This window comes from Megachile rotundata, chromosome 5 (assembly GCF_050947335.1).
Source record: "Megachile rotundata isolate GNS110a chromosome 5, iyMegRotu1, whole genome shotgun sequence".
Taxonomy (NCBI): Eukaryota; Metazoa; Arthropoda; class Insecta; order Hymenoptera; family Megachilidae; genus Megachile; species Megachile rotundata.
Window position 1 is genome coordinate 20,442,801 of NC_134987.1, and position 18,034 is coordinate 20,460,834.

At 36.4% G+C, this 18,034-nt stretch overlaps 3 protein-coding genes and 1 long non-coding RNA gene across 12 annotated transcripts in view; 3 read left to right on the forward strand and 1 right to left on the reverse strand.

The window, feature by feature from the left end:
* The window catches only part of LOC100877958 (lysosomal acid glucosylceramidase-like), a 42,454-nt gene extending 29,780 nt beyond the window's left edge, over positions 1–12,674 (forward strand). For 2 of the 9 annotated variants that reach the window (XM_012285203.2, XM_076532187.1), the window contains exons 2-8: positions 10,336–10,401; positions 10,503–10,827; positions 10,933–11,195; positions 11,350–11,778; positions 11,937–12,010; positions 12,093–12,367; positions 12,471–12,674. In XM_012285203.2, coding sequence (XP_012140593.1) covers positions 10,359–10,401; positions 10,503–10,827; positions 10,933–11,195; positions 11,350–11,778; positions 11,937–12,010; positions 12,093–12,367; positions 12,471–12,573 — 1,512 coding nt within the window. In that variant the 5' untranslated portion in view covers positions 10,336–10,358 and the 3' untranslated portion in view covers positions 12,574–12,674. The other 7 variants (XM_012285204.2, XM_076532189.1, XM_012285202.2 and 4 more) reach the window with 7 other exon arrangements.
* LOC100875792 (uncharacterized) lies at positions 1,272–1,975 on the forward strand. Its single transcript, XR_143473.3, has 3 exons — positions 1,272–1,431; positions 1,636–1,719; positions 1,782–1,975. It is a non-coding gene; the product is annotated as an uncharacterized LOC100875792 (long non-coding RNA).
* Positions 12,675–12,725: 51 nt separating the features above from the next.
* On the reverse strand, positions 12,726–14,796 carry mRpS30 (mitochondrial ribosomal protein S30). Its single transcript, XM_003703196.3, has 4 exons — positions 14,369–14,796; positions 13,633–14,249; positions 13,123–13,516; positions 12,726–13,037 (listed from the first exon to the last, which is right to left on the reverse strand). Exons 1-4 carry the CDS (start codon positions 14,794–14,796, stop codon positions 12,821–12,823), a joined length of 1,656 nt encoding a protein of 551 aa, XP_003703244.1. The 3' UTR covers positions 12,726–12,820.
* Positions 14,797–15,250: 454 nt separating this feature from the next.
* Ns4 (Nucleostemin 4) lies at positions 15,251–17,976 on the forward strand. The gene is made up of 5 exons (XM_003703195.3): positions 15,251–15,386; positions 15,466–15,788; positions 15,863–16,508; positions 16,584–17,006; positions 17,089–17,976. The coding sequence occupies exons 1-5, from the start codon at positions 15,293–15,295 to the stop codon at positions 17,334–17,336; spliced, it is 1,734 nt and encodes a 577-aa protein (XP_003703243.1). The 5' UTR covers positions 15,251–15,292; the 3' UTR covers positions 17,337–17,976.
* Positions 17,977–18,034: the final 58 nt, after the last annotated feature.

An 18,034-nucleotide genomic window follows, 5' to 3' on the forward strand; every position in this document is an offset into this window, starting at 1 on the left:
TCGCCGCTTTAGCAACGTTTACAGCGCGAGCAAGAAAGTGAAATATAAATGCAATCTTCGATAAGGAACAAACTTGTAATCTACATTACTACCTTTGTTTGTTATAAAAAGCGTATAAAGGGACATAAAAAGGATTAAAATATTATCGCAAAGCCAGATAATATGGGAGTAATGGGCAATCGTGTTTAAAAAGAAAAAGTTTTCTCTTGAGCGAGAAGATATATAGCGACGTTGTAGGAGATGTAGTTGGTCGAGAATAATTGTCTCGAGGTAATTGAATTACCATGGGCAAAGGGCTGTTAAAGAATAAGACAGAGAAGGCAGGGTAGGACAGGATAGGGCAGCTAGGGTGCACGGAAAGATATTGACATTAGTGGCGAAGCGATTCGCGGTGAATCCGTAATGAGAACGAAGTGAAATCTCGAAACTCTGATTATAAGGAACGCGAGTTAACGGAGTAACGGGGGTGTAACGGGGGTGTAACAGGGAGAAGGAGTTTGTTCGCGAAAACAAACCCACTGTTAATGACCGAAGTTTGTCGCGAGTTGGTTCCAGGTAATGGCGAGTGATTAGACGAGCGCGTGGTCAAACGCTCGGCAACCAGCTTTGGATTACCTCGAAATCCAAAGGGTATAGAAAGCAAATTGTTCGAGCGAATACGATGTTCGCCCCTTCAAACTTCCCTGCAACCTTGCGCGAAAACGAGCTATCCTTCCGGTTTCTTGATTGTTTCCATCTCGATCTCCGACCTCTTGCGTTATCGATCGATCTTCGTAATTTCTCTATAATCTACTTTCGGATTGACTGCTTGCTCGAACTGTGCTCGAAAACGATGGGAATTATCTTCCTCTGGCCATGATTCGTTACCTGCGATAACGTCTTCTCGGATGAATTTGTTAACGGATTTTCAGAAAGATCGTTGGAAGCATAAAAGCGATCGACTAGCCTATGACCTTTACCGGATCATCCCTGACTCGATCGAAGCGACCAACTTGATAAATTTTCTAATTAAAAACCAAGCTCATTTTGTGCGTTCGTACTTAACAACTACGATAACGTTGGCACAAAAAATTACTTCTGCAATTTTTAAGTAGCTAACTGTCATTGTAAGTCTATTTATAGCTCTATACATTCGAAAAAAAGGAAACATTTACGTTTTTCCTCGAGCCCGCGAGGGCAAAAGCGGCGCTTTAGAATAATGACCCAATAATGACTTAAATTGACTTTTTATGCGACTTATCACGTTCCACGAAAAATAAATTGACACTAGTTACGTTAAGGAGATAACGAAATTCGTATAAAAGCGACCCGCGGGAACGTTTGTCACAGCAAAAGTCGAGTAAAAATCAAACGAAAAACAAAGAAGAAGAAGCAGCAAAAATGGCCAACGTAATCGCTTTTCTTGTCATAACATTCTTCTGCCTAACGATGGTAAGAATTAAACGTTTATCTCAATTTTTCTCGCGCCAAGTGTACGTTTTCGCCTCTTCCTTTAATCTTTCCGCCTCCGGTACTGTTTATAAATCTTTTTCGCCCCTCGAAACACTCGTCACTCGAGTTTACGAGATTTTGTAAATAAAGTGCTGAACGATTTCTTATTTTCTGTCATATTTTTCTTTTCGCTGAATAAAACAGTTGGCCAACGTCGAAGCGGCAGGCTTACCGCTAGTGAATTCTCTCACCAATGTCGTTCAAGCGGCAGGTACCTCGGTCGAGAGCGTAAGTATCTTTTGAAGAACATCCGAGAATTAAACGCTTTCTAACTTACCATTTATTTACAGATTCTTAAACAAGTAATAGCTTTAGTAGTGTCTCTGCTCGACGTCGGTTCCAATTTACAAGTTGTACTAAGCACCGTGGTCAATGTGCTGCAAGCTTTGCTGGGTTCCAGCTTATTAAAATAATTTAATCCTGCTTGTACCATACTGTAACCGTACTATATTCAGATGCATCGAAGTATAAGTTTGAAATTGTATCACGAGTTCATTTTTGTCCCGTTGAACCTTTTATTTTTCTTTCTAATCGATCGATTCGACCTCGTTCTCCACTTCTCGCCGATTTCTACTGATTTTCATCTCGAATTCGAACTCGTGCTTAACTTCCGTGGAAACGGTTGTCAACGATGGAAAGTTTCACGATGTAACGTACCTACGTACACGGTACATCGTCTACTAAAGGGAACACTTTGAGTCTCCTTAATCGCACGATTCTGAAAGTACTTTTTTACGTCGGAAAGAAATGATATTCCGCTAAAAGCTACGTGCTCTCTCTTAGAACCGTCAGTTTTCAAAGAAAGTACGAGTGGATTCCACAGTGCATCGCGTAACGCGTTCGTTGTCGCATTGTCGTGACTGTAGACGCTTTATTCGACGAGTTGATGTTTGTCAAAGCGAAAGAAAATTGCTTATGATTCGTGCGGGAGTAGGAAGAAAAAAGGAAATAAAATTTTGAAAAGTCTTGCGTCACGCATCGACGATTGGACCATAGAATTCGAAACGCGGCAACGATTTCGTACACGGCACGTGTACGGACGAAATTCATGAAAATTCATTCGACATTTCCACTTTCGAAATTGTGCTCCTACCTATTACGAGGCGTTCCGATAGAATGCAAATGAAAACGAGAAAAGAAAGCATAAAGAAACGTTATAGAGAAAAATCGTGTATCGAATGGTACAACTCTCCGAGTTAGAAATACTTGCATCCGTCCGGAAATGATATTTTAAAGATACACGTTCCGTCGGTTTTGCTCGAAACAGCAAAACTACGCGATAGTTTGTCGGAGGGTAGACAAGCGTATCGTGCAACGAGCATTACTTGGCGAAAAAAGGAATCGCCAGGAAATATTACGTGAAATTTTTAGCGAAAATTCCATGGTATAACGTCGAAGACGGAGAAAGAGCAAGGCAACGTCCATCCATCGTGTAGGTAGGATCGCGGAACGGCATCGACGGTCACGTAATGCTTTGCCTCTCGATCTCTCGAGTCCAACTTTTCGTAATGGATGCAGGACGCATCTATCATCCCTTCGTCATCAACGTCAAAATCCTGGCCAAACACGGCAGCCATTGGTTCGCCACTGAATACCGACTACCGAATACAAAAGAGCAGCCGACGAATAGTGGATAGTACGGTCCGACTACCCTCCACCTTCTTCGATCCACGCGCGTTTTCCGTGTAACGCCCTCGTGTTTCGAGTAACGCGAGACGCGGTTAGTTCCTTAACGTATCGATATTTACGAAGCTTGCCAACGACGAGTTTAATAGAGTTTTAAGTGGCAAAAGTTAATACGCGTTAAAGATCAAGAGAGATAATACGATCCCGGCGGGAGTTCGCGTGTAAACTAGGACGACTTTGAGAAAGAGCCACTCGAAGAAGCTTTTAATGCTTACTACTGAAACGAAATAAAATCAGGTTAACGCGTTGAACATTCGTAGACGATTCTCCTTGAAACTTCTACTGTTTAATGTCGAATCTGATTCCAATAAGAACTGTTCGCCCCGATTAACGGAAATAAGCTGTCCAACTCGATGCCGCAGCCGTTGCAACGACGAATACCTCGTAAACAAGTACATAGAACTACGAATGTAAAAGATTTTCTAATTTCTTTTGCCACGGAGGTACATCTATTCAAAATGTCGTTATTCTCTCGCGGAGAATCTTGAACGAACCGAACGGAAGAAAGGGAGTAAAAGGCGCGAGCGTATTATTTTTTAAAGAGCCTGTAGGCAATAGCTCCGACCACGTCCCGTGTAATTGGCGCAATTGATATTCATAAGCCGGAATCAGAAGTAGCGACGTAAAATAGGGACGACGCGGCGTGGTGCAGTAGTGAATTCGAACGCATCGAACATCGTTGAAATAGCGTCGTCTTACGGTGAATACGCAAAATGAACAGAAAGGAAGAATAATTTCAGCCGGAAAGAAGGGGAAAAAGAGCAGCGCTAGTTATTACTAGCACGACGTTCTACGGGTATCTACTCGCTGGTAAATATGAATGGCTTTAATATTCCGTAAGCACGAAGGCGCCACTTTTTAAAGTTCATGCATACCCTGGACGTGACCAGAAAATATTACAAAGGCCTGCGAAAGCCCCCAGCAAGGAGGAAGTAGAACTCGATGCTATAGATAAGAAGTCGTGAGTTCGTAGTAACTTCCTGGTGCGATCTTTCGCGTTCCTCCCCGTCACATTCCTAATTGACGAGCTCTGCGAACGTGCTACTATTCTCCAGCGACGTCTCCGCGTAAAGTTTTTAAACTTTCCGCGTTTAAGCTGGATAACGCGCGAAATCACTCGTTGGAAACAATATTTGCGATACCGATAACCGATCGTAAGTAAATTACGAAACATCTTGAAAAATACGATTTCTTCGGGCATTGATTACATCGGAATCTTTCGAATAAAAGTAAATATAGCATATTTTTCGTTGACATCTTTTACCGATCGATACGTTATATCGAACCAACAAGTTATCTCGAAAAGAGCAACAAGCAGGTACGACGAATGTATTATGCAAACTTTAAGTAAATAGAACAATTATGAGGCTAGGATGCTATGCAAATTCGCGTCGATACGTACGGGATACAGGATGACCAGGTCACGGTACAACAACGAGATTTTTCAACGTCCCCGGGCAAAATTACCGAGGATAACGATCTCAAAATTAAATTCTGTATTGAGCCACGTGGGTTACACGGATAATGAGTTCCGCACAGTGTGCCGAACTTTACTTAATAAAAAGAACAATTCTTACAAGTTCACGGAAAAAAGTACAGCGAATAGAGTATAGTATCCACCTGCTAGCATTTTTTTATATTAAACTCGAGTACTCGATTACACGGTACGCTTTCCACGAGCTCGGTGGCCCAAGCTTTAGCTTATATTAGCTCGCCAACCTAAGCTTTAACTCGTATTAACTTCTCCGGCTCTCCCTTTTTTTTCTTTTTTACCAAGAACGAATCCTCTTAATAAAGAGATCGTGGTCGTGCAAATTGTGTTCGATATAAAATTAATACGTATCGCGATATACTAGTCATCGCGTAGTTGCCTATTCAACAGATAATACTCTATATGAATATAGAGTAACGTTTAGCTTAATTTTAATACCGGTTAATCCAAGCTCGCATTCCTTCCGCTCTTATGCTTCTTCATCCTGTTAGCTTTAAACCTTCTTATTTTGTATTTTGATCCTGTTATTATAAGCGATTTTCTCCGATCTCTAATTATAATCTAACTTTGTTTCCGTCCATGCTTAAAAGTTATTTGATCCGATTCTCCCTCCTTATCTATCCCAAACGGTCATTCTCGTACGTAATTTTTCGCCTGTATGACCAACTACCTACGTAACGTTGTGCACGAACAAATAAAACAGACAACGTCTACACATCAAATAAGCGACAGAAAATACTGCAACGCGTTTCAAATATTTACACGCTTTTTCGATATACAAAAGCGCACGTAACCGCGGCTGTAAAATGCAAAAGAAGAAAAAAGAACAATTAGTCGTTTACGTTGCACGGTCGATAGGTAGTCCGGTCACGTTCACCGTGACGGTGATTATTCAAGCGGTTTCGCAAGATTTCCACGATCGAAGACGGAAGAGAAGAATGAATTGGAACGATTTGTCAGAAGGGACGGTATCGTTTAATTAGAAACAGCATCGCGGCCGGTAACGCGACACGGAACACGAATCGCTGACGTCGGTAACGGTCCCCGCGTATTTATACATTTAATAGGAGAGCCTGACCAACGGGCCGCGCCTTAATTCAAACTAATTTACATTTCACATGTTCGCGGGAGCGAAGCTGGAACTTGGCGCCTCCATTTATCTTGGTTGAATTTAATTTTAGCCCGACCGAGTAAAGTGCCACTTATTCTTACGAATGCCGCCCATCCCTTCGACTGCCTACCGAGAATAGTACAAAGTGGTCTCGTTGCTCGTTTTTCGTCTACCTTTCCTCTCTTTTCATTCTTTTCTTGTCCGTTGTTGCCGCTCGGAACACTTTTCCGATTTGGTCACGATTTAGCCGCCACAACGTCCTCCCGACAAATTAATGTGCCGCGGAAGAATCGTTTCCTTTTTTTACAAATATCGTTGATGTTACCATCGGGGTATCTGATTCTTTCAAAGTACTCGTAATAAGCGCTTCATCGTTTATCCATGGTATTTGATCATTCAGAGAACACGTAAAGAGTTAATTAAAGTTAAACGTTCGAAATTAACCTGTGAAGATGGAAAGGGAGAACAACGTTTACGCGTGAATGGCGAACCGCGATAGATATTCGACGTTTAACGTCGGAGCATCGAAAACGCCGGTTGATTAACATTTTCATCGCAACTCGAAAGTTTCGAGCCCTTAGAAAATTCAGCGTTACAAATTTTCATTAAAAACTTTTCGCATTAATTTGCATAACTATGCCATTGTTGTATCGTACATCATATCGTTAATGCAAATTTTGACGACGCAACATGCAAACGACAAATCTGACGTATAATTCCTACAATAAAGTTGATCGTTATCGATTAATTGCATATTACATAGATAAAGCGACGTATCGAGCTATCATTAAAACCTTTACGAAAACCTTTATGCAGGTCAATCGAATTCCAAACGTTTATTTCTCGATATCAGATGTTTATTTTCAGTCATTCGTTGCTTGTGTCGAGTGCGATAAAATTTTAACTCTGTTCGCAAGCATATTTAATCGTACATATTCGATGTATTATTCGTTAAACAAATGACTATTGCCATGTTCGTAATCCGTCGGGTGTTAAAACATGTTTGCTGTACATAACGTAGCATCGTTTTCCAGTTAGAAAGTAAATAAAGCTATATCAAAAGTCAAAGTGTCTTGTTTTCCAACAACCGGTTGCTCTTTAGCTGATATCGACACTCTTTCGGAGCAACCGATTAACATCGCACGAGAGTAGAATCTCTTTTTCGATTGTTTACGACGTTTCGTCGAAGAAAGGATATTTTCAATCCCCAAAGATAACGAAATCACGAATTTACGTGCTCAGCTTCACCGTCGGACATTCGATCTTTTCTTACTGATCATATCGCGCGTTTCAAGAACAACTGGGGTGGCTGTTTGATTTATGAAAGTCCACGGATCGTCCTGGTTCGTATCGTATCCACTTATCGAGCTGTCCGTGTCTCCGAACGATCCGTTTAACGCGCGCATAAAAGCTTTCTCCTGCTTTCTCTGCTCCCGAGGCAAGTAATTTCGAAGGGATTTCGTTGTCTGTTCGCACCGTTGCTCCCGAGAAAGGACGAGCCACCCTTCCCAAACTGTCCTCGCGATCTGACTTGCCGATTTATCTATGATTCGTCGATCGTCCCGAACCTTACCTTTCCTCGATCACGAATCGTTAAACCCGACGAGTAATCTTTCACGTACTCAGCGATTCTTCCGTTTATTGTTTTCTCTGCGAACACGTTTTCTTCGAACGATATCTATCGAACATTTTCATCCTACTTTATCTCGTCTGTAACGTTTTAATTCCTGTGAACAATCTAATTTATCGAGCTATTTTTATACCGAAACGGTCCTCGAGTTTGTACGATACATATTTACCGAAGAATTCGTTTACCGATCGGTAGAAAATGGTTTTGTTTAAGCGAAAACAAAGAGAACATATTGATTTATCATCTATATTTTGCCTGTGAAAAAATACAAATATTGTCCCACGTGTTCTGAAAGTTTCGTGTATTTTTTCTTCGATGAACAAATTAACGATTGAACCTTGAAGAAACACTTGCACATTGTTATTGTATTTGCAAAAGAATGCATCATTAAGCTTGATATACTTTTTGATAATACTTTTTGGTAATTAATTTTGTTGAACAATATCCTTGGTTATATAATCCTCATTATTACTTAAAACAACTTATATAGCTGCAAAAATATTATTCGTTGATACAAAAATTAAACGAAATAATGCGAACAGTTATAAACGTTTATGTGTTCTGCTAACACGCGAAACAGCTGCATCTACCGCATGTGGAATCAAGGTTAATTAACCGCGAGAATGTCTAAGTTTTCAGTTAAATCATTACCTTCGTCTCTATGTCGGACACTGATTACCGATATTACGAACACGATTGAAGAATGAAAACAGCGAGCAAAAGTATTATTGCTCTATCGTTGTAGGATTAAATTATTCGATTTTATTTTATAGCTATCTATATAAATCTTGAAAAATCGCGTAATTTATGGACAAAACGCGAAACCTGAAACGAATACATTTTGCCTGGAAATTAATATATAACGAAATATCGTGCGTTAAAATAAAAATATAGTTTCTGTCTGTCGCATTGTTATTTCTCTAGATAAAAGACTCGCGTGGCGTATTGTCCGTGCAAAAGCAAGCTTTAATGAAAATCGTTAAAATTGCTTCTGAAACAAAACTTCTATGCGTCCTCTTTTTATTCATGGTTCGCCGCGATAAAACAGAAACGATTAACTTCGTCAAAATCGATTCAATATAGCTATGCATCGGAAATATCTATAGATATATTTGCCAGCTTACTTTCAGTCGCAAATTAACGTAAATTCTGATAGCTTAAGCTTACGACCGCAAATTGCATTAATTATTTAGTAATTAATTATTTGTTCATCTCTTAAAAAAGCTTGTATCGATCTGAACATTAAGTGGTACTCGATATAACGGTAATTCAAACAACACGGTACGATAACGTCGTTTTATGTACTTCTAATAAGACATATATTCACTGAAACCAGAGTAATAACCACTATACGACTGCAAGCGCCGAACAGCTTTATGAAATACCTTACCAACAGTTATATATGTGGAAACACAGTGTCATGCAATACCTTAATTGCACTATTTACGTCATTTTAACTTTGTACAGACAAGATTTCAAGTTAATTACAATATAATCTAATCTGACTTGACTTCGTCGATAAGTATGTAAGGTAATTAAGTTATTAGGTTATGCTATATAAGACAAATGGGCGACCGTCGTGAAGCAGGCCAGTACGAAATATCATTGCAACATACATACATACATATAAGTTATCTCTAGCCTTTTGCGAACCTCTCGAAGACAAAAGTCCAACTACGCTAAAAGTATACATACATAGAAGAAAGTAATAATTTTCTGTTAACTAATAATGTGCAACATATGTAATTTTGTACTATTTTGTAAAAATGTTATCAAGATATATGCATATGAATAAACATATATCGAACACGCTTGCATATGAACGTACAGACAAAAGGAAAAAATTGATATTTATGTTATCATTCACCACGTGACTTTTTGTATGTACATTTCAAAGTATATATAAAGTGTTCGTGATACATGGTGCATCATATACCGACGAAAATTTCAAGAATACGAACAATCCTGCTGAAACTGTAACCGAACAGCCGTGTACTGTTGCCAATATATTTATTATTTTAACGGTATGTCACTGAATACTCTTACTCAAATAATAAAAGATAAAAAAGCGAAAACTTTTGACATTTCGAATCATACTTGTCTTACAATCAGTCACTGATAAAAATCGATTTTGGCGGACAAAGTTAAATATTAAAAGAAATAAAGTAAATTTGAAGAATACCAAACATTTGCAGAATGTGCGTGACACGACAATATTATACAACGTACACACACATTCGCGAATATTCTTGACATAACACCGTACTGGGAATAAGTGGAAAGCTGATGCCGCGATACCACGTTCGCGACAATGTAGTTTTACTGTTCCGTTGGGTCTCGTCTGGCTCTTCAAATTCGTGACGGAACGTAACGCTCGCTTGATTTTGAGTTGGAACCAACATGAAAAGTGTCTAACAAAAGCAAACGATAGAACTGTTCGAAAAAATATTTGCAATCGAAAAAAGTTTGTGTTCGTTTAATCGGTATATGTCGATAGTCGGTCTATTTTCTTGAAATAGACACGCGTAATTGATTTATTGGTGATTCATCAATACATTGGCTATCGCTCTAGATTCAATAAACATCTTAATAAGATCTATGAAGAACGGCAATACATAAACAGTGATAATAAAAGAAATCGGCTCTCGATATCTGACTGATTACGTATCTTCCTGATACGAAACATTTATGCACTTCTTGTTTTGTGACAACTGTTTAAATCACATCTGGTTGTGACTTTTTGTTTAAATCACACCTGGTTACAATTGCAAGATATAATCGACATATATTTATACAGCTGACAAATATCAATAATGCTTTTTCGAGTCTTGAAATTTTTGTTTGTTTGTGATATCAATCGTATTGATAACATACAGCGGTTCGTATGAACCATTCATTAATTTACGAATTTTAATTTGATTCCAGTGACTAAGAAAACACGTTCGAAAATGTGGAAAGTGTTGCTAGTTATCCCGTTCTTCATCGCCATAGGTAAATTTTGATCGAATTATTCCGTTAATTTAAAATGACCATGTCAAGAAACCACGACCCTTATAATAATCGACGTATTAAAATATTATTATTGATCGCAGGTGGAACAGATGATTGTGTACCTACAACATATGGTGGAGACAAAATAGTATGCGTTTGCAATGCGACCTACTGCGACACTGTTCCAGAGAAGGAACCTCTACAAAATGGAACCTTTTATTCGTACACCAGCAGTAAAGCTGGACTCAGAATGAACGTAAGGAAGGGTGAAATCAATTCCTGCCAACAAAAGCTTGGATCTGTAACTCTAACCATAGATTCTACTAAGAAATACCAAAAGATTCTCGGTTTTGGAGGTGCCTTCACCGATTCTGCAGGAATAAATATTAACAAACTCAGCAATGCTACTCAAGAACAACTATTACGGTAACTTGACTGAAAACGTTAACTTTCAAATAATAATTTAAAGTATTTGTTCTAATCATTTTTTCGTAATATAAGTGGTAAATTCAATTTCCTCTAATGTTCTAGTGCGTACTACGATCCGGTGAAAGGAAGCGGATACTCGTTAGGTCGTATAGGATTCGGTTCAACCGACTTTTCCAGCAGATTTTATACGTACGACGACCACCCTGACGATGCAGAGCTGAAATACTTTTCACTTGCCACCGAAGATTACAAATACAAAATACCATATATGAAAAAAGCCTTAGAGTTAAATCCTAAAACGAAATTCTTCGCTGCTATATGGTCACCTCCCGTTTGGATGAAGACGAATAACAAACCCAATGGAGGTAAATGTTTGATGGGTATAATAGCATTAAATTGAAAGAAGAGAAACAGGGACGCATAATAGCGAAATATATATACCGCATGTACCGCCATTATTATAAACTAAATTTTCGCTGAAACAGCCGCATTTAAGAGTATTTACGATTAATCCATTAGGCTTCTTGAAAATTGAACACTATGCGACCTATGCCAGCTATATAACTAAATCTGTGGCTGCATATACAAGCAATAACATAACTATATGGGCAGTTTCGACGGGTAACGAACCACTAAATGCTTATATACCCTTTGATCGTCTGAGCTCAATGGGATGGACACCTGGCACCGTGGCTACCTGGGTCGCTGACTATTTGGGCCCAACTCTGGCAGCATCGGGACACGGTACCGAGATCTTAGCCCTAGACGATCAAAGAATTGAGCTACCTTGGGCTGTTGATTCAATGTTTAATAATGAGAAAGCGAAGGATTATATCTCTGGAGTAGCCGTACATTGGTACGCCGATTTTATTAGCTCTCCACAAGTGTTGGATAAAACGCATAATAATCACCCGGACAAATTTATTCTCTTAACTGAAGCGTGTGAAGGTAAACCAATACTTTAAATATTGTTTATTAACGTCTTGTTAATGGGAAGCTATTACAAATAAATTTTATTACGTGTTTATGAACAATTATAAAATCATTTGAATTGAGAAAATATCTCATTTTTCGAACATGGATCATAATGCTTTATATTTACGCAGGAACTGGACTCGGACCTCATGTTGATTTAGGATCATGGGATCGAGGACAGGCCTACATCCTAAGCATAATCGAGGTAAAACGAATAGCTGAATTTTCTCATAACCACGAGACATTGATCTCTATTAAGAATCTAATAAAACATATTTTTGCCTAAGTACCTGAACCATTGGTCAGTTGGTTGGGTAGACTGGAACTTGGCTCTAGATAAGAGTGGTGGACCAAATATAATCGACAACTACGTCGATTCGCCTATTATCGTAAATCCAGAAAATGATGAATTTTATAAACAACCCATGTATTATGCTCTCCAACATGTCAGCAAATTCATTGATAGAGGCTCTCAGAGAATTTCCATCACGGATACTATCGACATCAAATCGACCGCTTTTACAACACCTTCTAACGAAGTCGTTGTTGTATTGTACAACAAGTAATATCAGATTATTCTCAATTACTACGTTATCATATCAAAAATAATTTTAATTAAACATAAACACGTATATCTTTATGAAATACTCTGCTTTATGTTACAGGAATTTCATACCAAGAAATGTTATTCTAAAGGATTCGAAGAAAGGATCAATTTGCGTCGAATTACCGGCATATTCTATGAACACTATTGTTTATAAACAATAAAAAGAATCCTTTCGTAAATAGTATCGATGGAACATAAAATTTGATCTTCTTTGTAAATTATAATTTCTGTACTTAAAGATAAATAAAAAAACTGAAAGCAATCTTATAAATATGAAATAAAACTACCTTGTGGGGATCAAAAAAGAAAACCATCGATTTAAGTTATTTATATTAATGAAAATTCAAGTAGTTGTTTGGCTTGTTATTATTAAAAATATTTACACTAAAGGGAGATAAAACAATCGTTTTATGCATCTGGATAATACGTTTTTGCCCAACGATCTTTACCACGTTTTTTCGGATTCGCTCTTAAACATCTTGGTACATAGATTGGCAAATGATCATCCATTCTACGTTTTCTAGGTCGGTAACCAAACTCCCATGGATCGCGTTTCTTGTCCAGAGGTCGAGTTTTATTATCGATCAAGTAAATTTTCTGCCAAGCATGAATCTCTGGAATTTGACTATAAAACAAAAAGAAAAAGTAATTAATATGTAATTATCAAATCATAAATTTTAAATTCTTCCTGTATGCAATGAATTACGTACTAATGTCTTGGTCTATTTGACATGATATGTTTAAAACCCTTTTCTAACCAGACTCTGCGATCACGATCTTCAATATCGGCAAGGTGCTTCACTTTTTCTCCTAAATACGGTTTCATATTCACGTTAAACCTTTCTTCGGGTACATTGACATAAAATTTAAGTAATGTCTTTAAAACATCTTCATTAAACCCATGAATGTTTCCCTCCTCTACTGTATCAAACAATTTTGTTGGTTTTGTTATCCAACATAAATTACGTTTAGGATTTTCATCTGCATATTCTGAATGCACTAATGTAGTATTTAATTGATAAACACAAAACGACCACAGCCGACCATTTGTCAGAATCGTTTGAGTGGTTAATGGATACGTTATATCATTTACAGTAGAAAAACCTGAAATTAGAAACACAAGAAAATTTTTTGAGTCTAAAATATTTTTATAACCATAAATCTGTTACATACAATGATATTAGAATTCTGTTTATAGATATCAAAATTATTTTTAATACCTTGATAAGAAGCTTGGGATAACAACCAACTATATGAAGCAAAAATAGCTTGCACCATGTATGAATCTTCATAATAATATTCCAAATTATTTTGCAAATTTTCCAAATTATTTTCCAAATTATTGGAATTATGGTAAGATAATAAGCCAAATTCAGCTGGATCGCCAGGCCAAAATCCAGGTATAGATGTAGCGTGTCTATATGAAAAGGTATATCCTAGTGTCCTAGGATCAAGTTTAAATTGAGGAACACTTAGTTCTGTACTGGTATATTTGTCTGACGAAACAATTTCTTTTAGAGGGAACTCGTGTCTTAATTGTAGGATTGGAGAACCAAGATATTGAACGGGCATATTAACAGGGTCATCCGCATATTCTTTTTGACGTTTGAAGTTTGCTTTTGCCTTTCTAAGTAAAGTTGGAGGATCTATGCCACCCGCAAACCAAAATGCTTCCACTCTTGGTTCATAATCTATTTGAGTTTCTAATAAATGCGGTAAAGTAGAAGACAAAGTAGTTAGTAAGATTCTGTTGATTTGATAAACAAGCGTACGTACAACATCATCCTGTAGTTTCTTTTTATCTTCTGATGTTTTTATTGTTATTTCATGTTCTCTTCTGCAACATAGTAATACATTATTTATATATAATATATAAGCTGAAAAATAATAATCAATAATTTTTTGTTGAACTGAAAATAAAAATTATTAGTTGAAATTTTATATGCTTATACTTACAGCCTATTGTAATATTCAAAACTAAGAATATTTTTTATATGGCTTTTAACAATTTCTACCAAAGCATCCAATTGTTCGGATGTGATAATATTACTATAAAAATCAGGTAACTCGTGAGTGTTTACAAGATGAGTTCGTGTAATATATTGAGCATGTCCCAATGAATCGTATGGAGCAAAACCTTCTTTTAAATGCAATGATTTCCAACCATAGAAACGTGGCATATTAATTCCAAATAATTTTTCTTCTACACTTTCTAGCTTTTTAATTTTATTATGCCAGACTTCATCCTTTCTTTTAACCGTAGCTTTATAAGATGTATCTAATATAGGTGGATACTCTATTGTACTTGTCTCACTTACAGCAGTACTAGCATATTTCCGAATAACATTTATCGGTATATTAGATTTTCGTAATACAGAGTACATATTGAATGTTAATAACAATCTTTAAATTAACCGTTGTTTATAGTATTAAGGTTATGCAAAAATGATCACTGATCCTATGATTTACACAATTTTGTTACTGTTAATCATATTCTTTTATAAAGTTGCATTTATTTAAATACTAAATTTAAAACTGGGATAATCATTGTTTGTATTAAATACTATAGATTATACAATTCACATAATATTTATACTGCAACAATTAGCGCAGCTCCACACCACATGACCAGATTTACACATTCGGAGTCGGTCCGATTCAGAGTTAGTCCAAATACGCACCAGCAATATGGATTTTTGAAATCGAGTACTGCTAATGTTTTTTCTATAACTTACTTATTCTGAATAATTCTTTAAATCTAGATTACAGCTATATGTATATACGCAAGTATTTAAGACGTATCGATTAACGTATAAGTTACGTTATTAAAGTTGAAAAAAAAACATTTGTCAGATCTATGAGGTTAAGATAACCGACAAAATGCCACAAGGAACAAGAAAGAAACCGTTTAGCGGCAAAGCAAAAAAGCAACAATTGCAAGCTAAAAAACATCGACAAACTTCTACCTTACTCAGTATGTATAATATAATAATAAGAAATTAATTGTGTGCATTAAATATGTAAAATAACTAATTTTATGTTATAATTCAAAGCTGGAAGTCATAGCAGAGCTTATGAAGAAAGAACAGATCATAGTGATAGTTTGGGATTCAACGCAGTACAAAAGATCAACAAACAGCCAAAAGATGACAATTCTTCCAAAAACAGATATGCCTTACAATTCTTCCAAGAAAGCAAGGAAGAGTTAATGAAACGAAAGGAGCAAGCTAGAAATGCTATAGAACCTTTATCTATCAAAGAGCAAGAAGTTTCTGATGATTATTTTCCACCAGAAATTGACATACCCAAAAGACCACCATGGGATTTTAATATGTCAAAAGAACAATTAGAAATGAGAGAACAAAAGTATTTTACCGTAAGCGGTTATAATTCTCATTTACATCTGTTTACATGTAGCTTTGCTATCAGTTAATAAATTCTTGTCTTTAGGAATATTTGAAAGATATGGGAAAGTTGAGTACTGTCAGTTACTTTGAATTAAATTTAGAAACCTGGAGACAATTATGGAGAGTTTTAGAAATGTCTGATATTCTATTAATTATTGTTGACATTAGATATCCTGTATTAATGTTTCCTCCATATTTATACTCTTATGTAACAAATGAATTGAAAAAAGACATGATTTTAGTATTAAACAAAGTTGATTTAGCTCCTCCAGCTTTAGTAGTAGCATGGAAAGAATATTTCCATAAAATGTATCCTAAATTACACATTCTAATGTTTACATCGTATCCTACTTACAATTTGCGTGGAAACATAAGTGAAACAGAAGGAGTAAAGCAAAGACGTAGAAAAGGAAAATTAAGGATGGCCGCAGAAGGAGCACAAAAATTACTAGATACTTGCAAACAAATTGTTGGAGATAACGTAGATTTAACTTCTTGGCACAGTAAAATTCAAGAAGAGATGCAAATGGAATTTGATCTCGACGACGTCAGTCATAAAGATAGCGTAACAATCGAGAAAGAAGATACGAGTTATTTCGAGCATGAGCGTTATAAAAATGGAGTTTTAACCATTGGATGTATCGGAACTCCAAATGTAGGAAAATCATCTTTAATGAATGCTTTAATGGGTAAGCATCTATGTTTGATCGAATTATAGAGGAGCAACGATATGCTAAATAATTGGTCAACAACAATTTTTGCAGGAAAAAAGGTTGTAAGTGTATCACGTACACCTGGACACACTAAACATTTCCAAACCATATACCTTACAAAAACTGTGTGTCTCTGCGATTGCCCAGGGCTGGTGTTCCCATCTACTGTCCCAAAACAATTACAAATATTAATGGGTTCCTTCCCAATAGCTCAAGTTAGGGAACCATATACAACAATTAAATTTTTAGCCGAACGAATAGATTTACCGAAATTACTGAAAATACCACATCCGGATAACGACGACACATGGTCCGCTATGGACATTTGTGATGGTTGGGCTTTAAAACGGAATTTTGTAACTGCACGAACCGGCAGATTCGATAGTTATAGAGCAGCCAATTCCTTACTGAGAATGGCGCTTGAAGGAAAAATCTGTATATACGTTTACCCACCGGACTGGGTCGTTAATAAAGGTAATTTTTGCTACATAGAAATAAAAGTAATTTATCGTTTTGAAATGTAATCGATAATGCTCGATAACATATAATTTTATAGAAAACTGGGAGAATCATCCAGAAGTTGAAATAGTAAGATGGATTCAAGCTAGAAACAAAGGAGAAGATTTTAATGACGCGGGTAAAGTGTATTTGTCGTCTGAAGATGAAATGGATGAAGAAGAACGTTCAGAAAGTCAAAAACAACAAAAGAAAGAGGATTTTGATAATTCCGATGATACGTCAAGCGAAGAATCAGAAATACCACAAGTAGTTAATAAATTTGGAGCACTGTCCACGGATTTATAAAAAAAATACTTGGTTATCGTTTACTTTTAAATATATTTTATTAATCATTAAATACACGTTACTTACGTTATACTATCTATTTACAAAAAGGTAAAATATAATATTTATAACGAAATGTTTCATAAGTAAAAACGTTATATATATATGTTACACGCATTATTGTTCTGCATCTAATATTTTCTAATTGTTTATTGTACTGCTATTTATATACATTTTTGTTTTGCCATTGTTTCGTTGGTCCACTATACAGCAATAATTTATTAAAATTAGTTGTTTTACGAAAACAACCATTTCTTTTATTGCGCTATTTAAAATTTCTTGAAAAGAGAAAACATTTTCGAGGCATCTAAAATAATAGAGATAAGCTGAATAATTGAACTATTAAGGCCTATCATTTTCAAATGTATGTGATAAATACAGTGCAAAGCGGATAAACATCAGATTTTGAGAAAATGTGTTCTATCGTTTTGCATAACACGCACGTCTACATACGATATACGTAGGTATATGTATAAGTATACATATAACATACAGTAGTAAAGCGATTGTTAATACGAATTGTTAGTAGACGAGAAAACTATTTTTTTCAACGTTTCAACTTGTAGTTATAAAATTAAACGGTGAATACGATCACATTAAATTTCGTCTCTTATCAAAAATATCACGATCATACGTACGACTGAAGCTTGCGAGTCGTA

Bases quoted from the DNA above. Each gene is read 5' to 3' on its own strand.
- mRpS30 (XM_003703196.3), bottom strand. From the start codon at position 14,796: ATGTACTCTGTATTACGAAAATCTAATATACCGATAAATGTTATTCGG. The intron at 13,517-13,632 runs GTATTAAAAATA...TTCTAATTTCAG, and splicing joins ATCCCAAGCTTCTTATCAAG to GTTTTTCTACTGTAAATGAT. The intron at 13,038-13,122 runs GTACGTAATTCA...TTTGTTTTATAG, and splicing joins TCAAATAGACCAAGACATTA to TCAAATTCCAGAGATTCATG.
- Ns4 (XM_003703195.3), top strand. From the start codon at position 15,293: ATGCCACAAGGAACAAGAAAGAAACCGTTTAGCGGCAAAGCAAAAAAG. The intron at 15,387-15,465 runs GTATGTATAATA...TATAATTCAAAG, and splicing joins ACAAACTTCTACCTTACTCA to CTGGAAGTCATAGCAGAGCT. The intron at 15,789-15,862 runs GTAAGCGGTTAT...TCTTGTCTTTAG, and splicing joins GAGAACAAAAGTATTTTACC to GAATATTTGAAAGATATGGG.